The following is a 13,068-nucleotide window of genomic DNA, read 5'->3' as shown; positions in this document are numbered from 1 at the left end:
AAAGTTACGAATATTTACATTCGCCCTATTCTTTTCCATTGAAAATTATGACGTTCATTTCGTATGAACAGCAAAAGGAAAGGCGCAAAAGTTATGTCAACGCTGCTTAGTGATAACGGGCCGTTGCTTTGACGACGTCCGCGTATAGTCAGGGAGAACGTTCCTTAGATGACGGCGCAGTTGTTCCGTCTGGTGAACAAAATGGCCGAGAAGCTGACTTATATGTGAAATGCAACAAAATGTATGCAACTTATAATTTAATCTTGTTTACAAATGGAAAGGAAATATAATGTAAATATAAGAAATGAAATATGTTTTCCATGTTCATCCGCTAGCGCGATTCATGGATTTGCCGATCCTATTCTGTCGATCATTTCGCATGAACAACGAAAAACAATATTTCATTTCTTAATTAAAATGTCTAAGTATTTTTTTTATTTAATAAATTTTGTAGAAACCGTCTGAAACATTCAGTGTTATTAACGTTGCAATGCTCTTCTTTTCGAAATGTTTGGCTAATAAATCGAAAATTTGTAACAAAATGCAACTTTGTCGGAAAACTATTTATTTGCAGTAAAAATATGGCAGCTGAAGTTTTCTTTAAAGAAATATGAAAAGTTTTTTTTTTCTCATGTGTTGTACTTACTGAAAATTCTGTGGACTCTAACATTTTATCTTAAAATCTTTACAGAACAGAACAGAACAGAACAGATAGTTTATTAAGACTTGTACATAGTACATCATCTATAATACATATTCTATACATATATAATATCAACGTGACAATTAACATGGCATAATGGATCATTTATATTTAGTATTTTATCCTTGAATATAATTATATATACAGTAGAAAATATGTGGAGAATGAACATAAGATATCAACGTTCGACAGTGAGAATTGCATTTCTGATGGTTAGAGCTTCTTTTACATAGCTAGATAATTGAATAAGTTCGGTTTTGTTATTTGAATTAATATAAGGAGCTGTATGAACTTATACACCGATGAACGTCTACAATATTCTACTTTTAAATATTTCTTTCTAATATTAGCGTAACATTTACATACACAAACAAAATGGTATTCGTCTTCAATGTCTAAATTGTTGCAACATAAACAATATCTTTCCTCACGAGGAATTTGATTTCTACTATATCTACAAAAAAGGTAGTTGGCAAATGATTTACACATGTCATGAATTATTATCATTTTAGACCAAATGGGTTGATAATGAACGTTACGAACAAGCAGCCAGCAGAATAAATGGCATTTCAATTTTCCAAGGCTATTGTTCATTAATTTTCCCGACACTATTGTCAGAAAACAGTTTGATTTTGTAACTTTATATTTCTATACATTCTAGACTCCAATGTAAATTTGTTATAGCATCCAATAATTTTCGATCCACGTTGACACAAAATGCCAATATTGGTGATAGATGCTGCATGACTGATGCCGACACTAGACCGATAAATGGGCGGTTGGTAGTAAAACAATTCTCACTCAATTATATTGTATTGGGTGATATCACTCGCTGACATAAAGTCTCCTTTTTGTTAAAAATATATTCATGTTACACGCTGTATTCTGATGTCGTTGATTTTTATATATAATCAGGTATGTCTGTTTTCTGATTTTACACATATTTTTGAATAGATATTTCACTCAATTTACAATGTGTCGTTTTTACCGTCTTTAACAAACTTTATAATACATATGTAAATATTATGAGCTGTTAGGCTTAAGACTTAATACACTATATGTTCTGTTCTGTTCTGTAATTATTACAAAAGAAAGAAAGAAAATTTCCGGCTGTGCACAGCACACATATTTACAGTTATATATTCACTTTTTGAAATACATTTGAGCCGTGCCATGAGAAAACCAACATAGTGGGTATGCGACCAGCATGGATCCAGACCAGCCTGCGCATCCGCGCAGTCTGGTCAGGATCCTTGCTGTTCGCTTTTAAAGCCAATTGGAATTGGAGAAACTGTTAGCGAACAGGATGGATCCTGACCAGACTGCGCGGATGCGCAGGCTGGTCTGGATCCATGCTGGTCGCAAAGCCACTATGTTGGTTTTCTCATGGCGCGGCTCATTTATATATCTAATGATATTATAAGACATTCTGTTTTCCTGCATTTATTGTAAAATTCACTAAAATTGCATAAAATTGTTGCACACTTGTATACAAATAAGAAAATCAATGTACAATAATTTTCTAATATTTTTTTCTTATTTTTCTTTCTTATTATTATTATTATCATCATTATCATCAATACAATACCCTTTGAAATGCAAAAAGTTTACCAACAATTTTCTCGATACACTTCATGTACTTCCCATATTTTTTTTAAAGAAACAACACTGAAATTTCTATATTTGATCAGCATTATCAAAATTAATACATCAAAAGGGTAGAACATATGGCTGTCTATGTATTTTAGGTTCAGTATTGTTAAAAGAATTAATACACATTTGTAAATAGGTAAAAAAAAGCAAATTTTGAAATTCCTGATGCCATTGACGGCAATGGTGAACGGAAGGGGAAAACCCTGAAAAATATGCAAAAACGTATAAATTTCAGGTTTATCCTGTTTTTAAGAGCTACGTTTTAAACCAGTCAAAATTTCCGCTTTTAAGTAATTAGTTCAAAACATGCCTGGTCATTGATTAATCCTGACAAAAAGATGTATCAATTCTTGCCGAAATCAGATAAAAAGCTTAACTTTTCGATTTGGACCAAGAAGATAATTCCAGTTATTTTATTGACTTTGAAGATAATATTCAGCACTTGTTAATTATCGCAGCTATGTGTGGTCATAAATCATTCTATATACGCATAAATAATTTGGAATGGAAATCGTGCTATTTCTACTTGTACCTTATTTTGTGCTTATTTTATGGGCATTATTAACCAGATATCCCGATGATCTTACATATGACTGTAAAATATAACTTTGAAATGCACGGAAGAAGACGGGGAAAGCTGTTCTGGTATGTAACAGTGTAAGATGACATAAACAATGGTGAAATTTTATTTAACATCAACATCTCATATTAATATTATTAATACCGGGTATTCAAAATAAAAATAAGGTATCCAGTGTATCAAATAGGTTTCATAGAAACACATTTGATATCTTTCAAAATTCAATCATACGGAATTATATGTAATCCCAATATTGCTGCTTTCAATTTTTGATAAAACGTTAGTCATAAGGTTCACCATTAAAATTTATCAATAAACGTTCTAAATGTTGAACAGAAAGACAAGTAAACAAACGTATACAGAACAAATATAGAAATTTTCCATTTTGACAGCTTCATGTTAAAACTCAAACAGTTTTCGAATTTTCTTTTATATTCAATTTTGAAGATTCTTAGTACTGAAGTGGTTGCATTTGTTTTTCATTCTTCCTTTTATTCCTACACATATGTTCCACTAACATATTACAATTATTAAATATTACTGTGTATGGCCTAGTGTTCATAAATTCTAAACTATTATGAGCTTAACTCAAAGAAGTAAGGTTCTAAATTTAGGAAAATACATTTACTTCGCAACGCTTAAAAGAAATGAAGCAATTGGATAGCTACTTTTATGCTATTGTAATGAATGAAATGTTCTTGCTTGTATGTATATAGCCACAGTTAGTGTTTTTTGTGTGTGCATATGTATATTAATGTGTTTATCGTTTGACAATATAACTCTTATGCAACTGCATCATTTTTCACTAAGTAATGCAGAATTTATAAATGTATAATTCCTTAAATTTTATCAGAATGAATGTGTCTACTATATCAATATTTTATATACAAGTGTATAATACATTAAAAGAAATACTGTATTAACATAATCTAAATCATTTATGTTAAATGAAAAGGTTGCAAAACATATTTGTCAGACCTTCTCCACATTGAAGTATATGTAATTATATATATGTTTTCACTTTTCGTCATATCTGTATGTATGCTTGTTATGCCATGATGGGCTAATAGCCTTATGGAATAAATAAAATAAAACTGAAACTGAAACTGAAACTATATTTATTCATAATGCTTAATATGTTTATAATTGATTGTAAACTCCACTCATACCATATATGACTCATATGTATATGTACCTCCACATTGTAATTGGCGATGAACATGTATATGTTTTTGCCGAATAAATTTTGACTTGACTTGACTAACGTCATTTAAGTCTGTAACAGATAAGTTATATCACGTCCGCCAAATTAAACCTTGGCAACTTCATTACAAAAAAAAGCTACAAAGAGAAAATATATAGATGATATCTGTTTGTTATAGTGCAAGTCACCGAGTGAGTGAGCATTTTTAACATAGCCTTGATTTAAAATGTAAAATAGTGTGTTCATGATTGAAACATATTTGTTTTGGTCTTTCATGTAAATCAAATAATTTTCCTTTTCATTTCATGCTGTTTATTGGTTTAAATCATTAAAGATGCATTCAATTATGATTAATATATATGGCATTTTTCACTGATAAACTTTACCCTAAATTCTCAATAATTCCCTAAAACATGTAATTAAAAGTATATTTACAAAAATGTATAATAATACTGCTTTGTTATAATGTATAATTCCGGTAGGCATGCGTGACAAGTAAGGCAAAAATTGGTTGTACGGACATGTCACCTTTGAATTTTTCTTTTGTACGCTTGTTACAGTAATATAAACGTGTATATATAATGGGATTTGCATACGAATACATAAAAATTCCACAAGTAAAAGCCTGGTACAAGACCTGAGTCTGACATACGAAAACATAAATGCAACGCGTAAGTAGTAATTCATGTTTTAGCTAATAACAAAAGTGTAGCCATTTGAATATATATTTACATATCAAGTAGAATATTTGTTTAGAGATTTAAAATACCTTTTAAAAATGCATTGGTTTCTATACACTCTAGATATGATTAAAAGGATGCACGCCTTTGAAGATTTTAGTGGATTGCCAAAAACAGTTTGCAAGTGAATGTTATACTATCAGCTTCAAATTTAGCATTAAATTACAAACTTGTACATGTATAAATTTGATACGACGATACGATAAAAAAATACCACATTATCAGTCATTTCTTTAAAACCTAAATTGTAGATTTTTATAAGCGGTCCATATTGCTCAAATAATCCAGCGAAAATCGAGTATGTGGCCTTATCATTATTCTCCCAAGTGATTTACATATTATGTTTTGTATTTATTGCCTTTTTGGCAGTGATTTGCCGAAAATTGCAATACAATTTGAACTATTCTTTACATGCAAGTGATTCTACCTTTGCGACAAGTGCAGACCAAGACCAGCATGTACGTCCACGTCCATGCAGGCTGATCTTGGTCTGCACTGTTCGCTATTCAGCCAGTAAAGTTTTAGTGAACACCCCTACAGATAATAAATGGTACTGCCCAAATTGAATGATAGACCAGTTCATTTTAGAAATTAAGCAGGGTAAATGTTAACAAGTACTGGTACCTTGAAAATTCTGTGTCGAATAGACGAAAATGATCCAGTCGTGCGGAATCATTTTATTATTTTAAAAATTATTTTCTGCACCATCGCACGGTCTCCCTACTTCTTATGTTGGAACTTTATTAGCTAATAAGTACGGTGTTCCGTTTGGACAATCGTGACTTTTTATTTAATACTAAACCGCGATGCACGATGGTACGATGACGAAAACGCGATGGCGCGATGTCACGATGATAAGACAACGATGGAACCATGGTGAAAACGCGACGGCACGATGATGAAATCGCGATGGTGCGGTGGTACGATGGTGAAATGTCGATGTAATATCGCGTTTTCATCATCGTACCATCGCGTTTTCACCATCGTATCATCGTACCATCGCGTTTTCATCATCGTACCATCGCATTTTCACCATCGTTTCATCGCGTTTTCATCATCGTACCATCGCGTTATCACCATCGTACCATCGCATTTTCACCATCGTACCATCGCCTTCCGGTGGTCATGCGCAGTGGTACAGTATATTTGTCAGTAAAATACAGGCTTGATACAATCTCATTTCACATTGAACTATGTACCTTCTACATCCTAACAAGAATAAGCTGAGTTTGAATAATACCATGTGACTATTACACCCAGCTTTTTTATTTACTTTCATGCATACATAAAATACAAAGGACGCGGCCTTGAAGATTTTACAGTTTTAATGAACTGAGCACTGAACATTTTGTAAAACATTTTGCAAAACAGCAGAATCTAAATGGTAAATTTCGTCTCACAAAATATATTGAGATACATTCTATTCTATCCATTGTTGATAAAAATACAAGTGTACGGGACTACGCATTTCTAACCGGAAGGCGATGATACGATGGTGAAAACGCGATGGTACGATAGTGAAAACGCGATGGTACGATGTTGAAACCACGATGGTACGATGATGATAACGCGACGGCACGATGGTGAAAACGCGATGGTACGATGGTGAAAACGCGATGGTACGATGGTGAAACCACGATGGTACGATGATGAAAACGCGATGGCACGATGGTGAAAATGCGATGGTACGATGGTGAAAACGCGATGGCACGATGGTACGACGATGAAAACGCGATGGCACGATGGTGCGATGGTGAAAACGCGATGGTACGATGATGAAAACGCGATATTACATCGACATTTCACCATCGTACCATCGCACCATCGCGATTTCATCATCGTGCCATCGCGTTTTCACCATCGTACCATCGTTGTTTCATCATCGTGCCATCGCGCCATCGCGTTTTCGTCATCGTACCATCGTGCATCGCGGTTTAGTATTAAATAAAAAGTCACGATTGTCCAAACGGAACACCGTAAATAAGAGATACGATATAATCTAGAAAAAGTAATAATTTTTAACAATTTGGTTACCAATCTGCCTACAAGGTCACGTGGTATGTTTTAATTGTTGCAGCTCTTGGTGGAAAGTTCTACATGATTTAAACAGTGGAATGCTGTGCAATTTCCTTTTAACTAAATTGAAAATACTATGTTGTGTCATGTTGAACTCCGTAATGTACACAACTCTTTGATTTCAACAGTGGAAAAAATCTCTTTGACTGTACACACATGGTATGAATTGCTACTAAGGGATCGACAAACAAACCGACATAGAGACGAAAGATCAGTCAAACAACATTTTCACAACAGCAGACAAACGAACGTAACATCAATAATTAAACGCAATAAAATGGTTCGATGCAGGTAACGGGAAGTAAACGACAAGTTTGTTTAACCTGCGCGTGTCATCAATAATGCATGATAATTACGAGGAATAATTTTTGCGTTTTATAATAAAACTATGAACTAATTAAGTTCGAACAAAAAATGCAAGAGTAACTAGATTAGTAGGAAAAAGCAGTGCGAAATGAGCTTTTCCTTATTAAGCAAATATCAACCTTCATTTCGATTTAACGGAACGTAACATTTTATCAATGTTGGCTTGTATGTTATCAATGACCAAAAACTGGAAGTACATACTGCAAAAAATAAAATGCAAGCAATACTTCCAGTTTAGATAGAAAGATTTGATTTGTTTATTTTAGTCGTTGTTCCATATAATTTGGCAGCATACGATGACCGTAACAAATTAGTCTAAGTAACATTATTGCTGATATCCAAATCTGGTCATTGATTGAAAATGTTTATATTTTCTTTTTGTTCGCTTTATTTAGTTGATGTCAGCTTTGTTTTGTTTTTTAGATAATTTGTTTGTATTCCATAATGAAGAAATAGTGTTACGTTAAAGTATCGTTCAGGGGCCAGTTGTTCGAAACTTTAACCGGCTGTTAAACTAACCGCTGGTTAATTTTTGATTCAAAACACTAGTCTTGGTGGGAAACACAAGTATGATGTTTTGATTTTATTGTAAAGAATTTTCAAATTTCATAGTTCTTAACTCAAACATTTGTTTTTCTAAGTCTTCTAAAATGTCGAAAACTAACCCTAAAAGTTAACTAACTGTTAGCTTAATCCCCTGTTAAAGTTTCGAACAACCGGGCCCAGAACTCAAGTAAAAACACGACTTTAGAATATTCATATGAAATAAAACAATAAATCTCTGTGTATAGTGAGTGTACTGACTGACATTAGTCGACAGAACAAGTTTCCATCTTGACTTGGAAATGACCTTGCAATAGCGTCCAACATGTCAACTGCTGTCAGATTTCTAATTATTTCTGTGCATGTCAACAAGCAGGCTTAAGTATAAAACTGATCCTATTAGATTTCTATCCATAAGCCGTAACCAAGCATATTAACCTATCTCAATCCATGCAACAACTAAAATAACTTTACATGACTTGTAATTTAATTTTAACGCGATAAGGACGATTTTGTACACGTGCACGTAACTGCGTTAGAACTTATGAGATACCAACCTCTCTAACCCGTTTGGAGGCATTTGCTTATAGAAGATGAAACTCTGAGAAACAAACTTCAGAAAATATTTTCAAAACAAACAAACAAAAAAACCATTCTTTCTCGATTTGACCTAGTCGCGTTTAACGGGTGACAGTTTAGACTGTCACGAAGTCATCTGGGATATTTTTTCCAATTAGCAAATTACAATTCTATGACATTAACAGTTATAACGAAGATTATCAATAATCATTTTGTGTAATTACATATGAAATATTCATAATGTTTATATTGATGACAATTGATTAATGACATGGCAACAAGGGCAAAATAATTCCGTAATGAAATTTTAATGTAGAAGATATATCTCTTTCTATTTTTTCTAAGGCAAATAGTACAAATGTATTACATTTTTAACTTAACAAAAATATATTATCATGTTTGTCGATTCGTATAATTATATATTTTATTCTAAAGTTGAAGTATTTACAATGACTTTACTTCTGTACAAAAGCTACATGTGCTTCTTTCACTAAAGTTTTGTATAAAGTCAAATTTAAAAATATACATTCAGAAAACGCACGAACTTAAACATGACGACATCACATAAAAGATTCAAACTTGTTCTTTTCCTAAAAGCATACGGCTTTGAATGTATTATGGTCAATACATGTTATCTCTATCTAAAGTAATAAAGGCTTATTACTGAAGGTTACATCCATAAAAAGATGCGTATCAAAGTTAAGCAATTTATTAATTGACTTTTATCTCTGTTTATGGTTATCAAACTTAACCATCCATCCGCGTTGTAGTGCTTTGAGTCCCTAAGACAGCCTGTAACAGTGTCATCAATAATTCGTTCGCCTCTCTGGTAACCAAGGCAACGCATCAACAAATCACGTCATATGCGGTGTCATATCTTTTTCATTATTGATGACACAATTACGCACGGGACAGATCACATATTGTGTTTTAAAATAATCGTTCATTATACGAAATAAGTGGCTTTTTGCGGCCATTAGATCTGGAGTCACGCGATTTTCCGGAATCACTGACTGTGTATTTGATTACTGGTAATCTGAAAATAGTTGCGATCGCGGGAAATACGTGCAAGGGGGTCTTTAATACCATAAATAATGTCAGATATTGTACTTAAAATTGCAATATATTTTTGATAGTCACATACCTTCCATAGCGCAGAATGGAAACATTACACCTTGTTGAAAAATTAATTTATTTTAAGACATAAAGTATTAGAACCATCACGATAAAAAGCGAGACCTACTGGTGTAAAATGAGAGGGCCATTAACTACTTTGACGAACATTATTCCACGCGCGTTTATTTTTTCTGAATATATTGCGCAGGCCATTTTCTGCTTATCCATATACCACAGACATGCTTTTGTTATTTGAACTGAGACTGATGAGTTTTTACACTATTAACACAAATAGAATATTAACATTTTTTCATCAAGATTATTGTTCCATATCTATTGTAATGCGAGAAAGATTAAAATTATGTTCTCTCTGTCTTTTACAGGAAACAGCCATCAGAAACAAGCTACTGTCAAAAACTATTGTGTTTTGTAAAATCTGGTGATTAAAGGTGTGTGAAATGACAAGTGAATAGTTCAATGATGTAATGTTTATTTATGTTCAGTTATAGATCGATATGAAATAAAAGTACATTTCAATTTTAAATTTGACATAAAAATGTCCGTAAGAAATCAGTACGCCAGGAATTATTATAAAATAACGCCGTTGCCTATTTCGTCCAATCATATTGCGAATGCAAGAAACGCCGCACGGAGGAGGATCATGTACCGCCCTCCTGATGAAGAAAGTTCTACTAGTGCTGCTGCTCCTACAAGTGTAACCCATGGGGTCGAGAAAAAGTCTAACTTTTCTGACATTAAATCCAACCGGGAAACAGAAGAGATGTTTGCAGCTAGAAAATATGACAAAATGGCAAAAGGAAATGAAGTTACAATGTATGGCAAACGAGAGTTAAACAAATTAGTTTCTAATTGTTCTCTTAACAATGGAAAGGATTCCTCTCTGATCGAAAGCAGGCATAATAAGGCCAAAAGTAAAGATATCAAAGCGAACGTTTCATCACAGCAGACACAAAAGTCATCGAGCAATGTTACACAATCTCGACCCATGTCAGCCAGGCCCGATTCGAGATGGGAGCGACGCGTGAAAGATGAATATTTGGGCATAAGTGACGAGGAATCAGACACCAACATAAAATATATAACATCTTTACCAGGCGGAAAAGATTCAAGAAAAACTGACCTTTCTGAATCCGAAGTAGTGTCAAATTTGCAATCTAGACCAAAAACGAGTCACGGACGTCAAAAATCAATGGATAATAATGTGGAACAAATAGAACGAAAAAAGAAAAGCCATAAGATAGAACACGAGAGACCTAAATCTCGTATTGGTGACAAGAGAGAAACAAAATTGCATTCCGATGAATCTACAGATATGCCATTGAATTTAAACAAAGACTCGAACCAACGCCAAGTCAGTGTAAGAAATACCGAACCCGATGATGTTTTAAATGACGTTGGTTATCACGTTGGCATCAGTACCTTTTATCCAGACCTTGTTGACAAAATCCACGGAATTGATGACATAAATTTGCAAATTGAAGACATTGATCGTGATGTAGACCCTGTTTTGTTCTTTATGCAGGACACATGTAATAGCCGTGAGGGTAGTGCGAAGAAAAGATCTTCCTTATCAAAAGACGCAATAAATGTTATCACAAATGAGAAAAGTTCTCGCCAGACAATTAAACCGGCAATCGGTTTCCTAGGCAACAATCAAAACAAACGCCATTCAGCACCTGAAGTGATTGATCGTTTCCATGGAAACAGAGTTTCAAGACTGCAAAATTCAATACCAGAAGGCAATCAGCGTTATTTTTATAATGGAAGACAAGAACGAATTAAAAGTGATTCGGGAGAAAACGCCTATAAATCACGAACTAATGAAACGCATATTGACAAATCATTATCTACTGGCTTAGTAATAAAAAAAGACTCTGAAATGGGTAAACAGTTTAGCAATTACGACGGTGGCACAACACAAACTTACAACGTTACCACAAATAGAAAACCCAGAAAGCTCAAACCGATAGCGCCATCATGCATAGAGGAATGAGTCTGTGTGGCGCCTTTCGTGTGACAAAACCATTTGGAAGATTTTTTGTTTTTGGATATCAGTTTTGTAGATTATGCTAATATATAATGATTTATTTAAGAAAATAAACAGTTTGAGTGCATTTACTATTTAGCATTAATTCTCCAGTATAAAACGGAATAGATCTAGATGCATCGAAATTATTTACTCAACTGACGTTTTGTTATCTTACCGCTTTGTTTCTCAACAGAACTGGATCTTGGTACATTGGCAACACATAAAAATTCGACATCATGTATGCAAGAATTCGACATACATGCAACTGATATCATTAATATGATTTCAATAAGAACGTTTTTGCTTCGTCTGTGGACTGTGATGACTGCACGATTTAACAATTGTGTTGTTTTTTTTTTTACAAATTCAGAATATAAATATGTTGACTTTAAAATTAAGTTTGAAAGTTAAAGAAATGACTGAATTGTGAATTAGAGCGGCAAATGTTACTCATTCATTTTATTGTTTATAAATGTAATTTGTATTCAAAATATATTTCATTAAACTTTTAGTTTATGTTCTTTTTTATGTCTGAATGGTGTCTTTCAATGAACCAGATCATTTCATAGTACTGATTTATAACGTAACAAATATATATCACTATCAGCAAAATATATATTTTTAAGCACAATACATAACTTTAGATATAAGCTGGAATTTCCTCTTATGTATTTGACAAGAAAAAAAATCTTCCCTATAATATCTTAGCATCAATAGTTATTATGTTTGTGTTGTGCTTTACAATTTAAGATCCATATTATTCAAGCAGAACCAGTTACATAATAAAATGCATTCCAGTTGCAATATATAAATAAATATAAAATAGCATCACACGAAGTATTGAACAAACCCAAAGCAAATGAAAATACTGTAAAACAACAAACTGACATCTTGCTGACATTACACTTCGATTAATTCTTCTCAATTTAGCTCCTGGCACAACTGTTTCATTCCAAGTTAGATAATGTCGTTAATTTTTTTGGGAATGAGTCGTGCAAAAATAAGACAAAAACTGATGTAAATAACAACATAGGTAATCCACTTACAGACCTCTTTCTTCTACATTCGTTCATCAAAACTCTGAGCCGGTAGCAACCATTAGGTTTATTGGTGTATTCAGGATTTACTAATACTAAATAGCCGTTTGAAATAGTTATTAACATAGAATTTAGTTTTAAACATGCTATATAAATATAAATAACAAATAAAGTTTCATTATCAAACTCAGCCGGGACTGAGGTGTTTTATGAACACGGGGCTTGTTCATTAGTCATCTTGTTCAGCTAACTTAACATCTTCTTAAAGACGTATCCGGGAGTTGTCAGTGCGCATCTTTTTGCGCATTCACTTTCATGCTACAAAAGCTGTTTAATTGTTTTAAAATGCGGGTAATTTAGCAGAACACAGTGAATCGATCACTTCATCAACAAATATTTATAGATATAATAGACAATTCGA

At 33.1% G+C, this 13,068-nt stretch overlaps 1 protein-coding gene across 2 annotated transcripts; it reads left to right on the top strand.

The window, feature by feature from the left end:
* On the top strand, positions 1-12,115 carry LOC123561699 (uncharacterized). Of its 2 annotated transcripts, none has more exons than XM_045354243.2 (2): positions 1-241; positions 9,944-12,115. In XM_045354243.2, the coding sequence occupies exon 2, from the start codon at positions 10,117-10,119 to the stop codon at positions 11,572-11,574; it is 1,458 nt and encodes a 485-aa protein (XP_045210178.2). In that variant the 5' UTR covers positions 1-241; positions 9,944-10,116; the 3' UTR covers positions 11,575-12,115. The 2 variants fall into 2 exon arrangements, with proteins under 2 accessions (XP_045210178.2, XP_045210177.2); XM_045354242.2 differs by lacking the exon at positions 1-241 and adding an exon at positions 276-1,618.
* Positions 12,116-13,068: the final 953 nt, after the last annotated feature.

Source organism: Mercenaria mercenaria, chromosome 10 (assembly GCF_021730395.1).
Source record: "Mercenaria mercenaria strain notata chromosome 10, MADL_Memer_1, whole genome shotgun sequence".
NCBI classification, from domain to species: Eukaryota; Metazoa; Mollusca; class Bivalvia; order Venerida; family Veneridae; genus Mercenaria; species Mercenaria mercenaria.
This window is presented reverse-complemented; position numbering and strand designations above follow the sequence as displayed.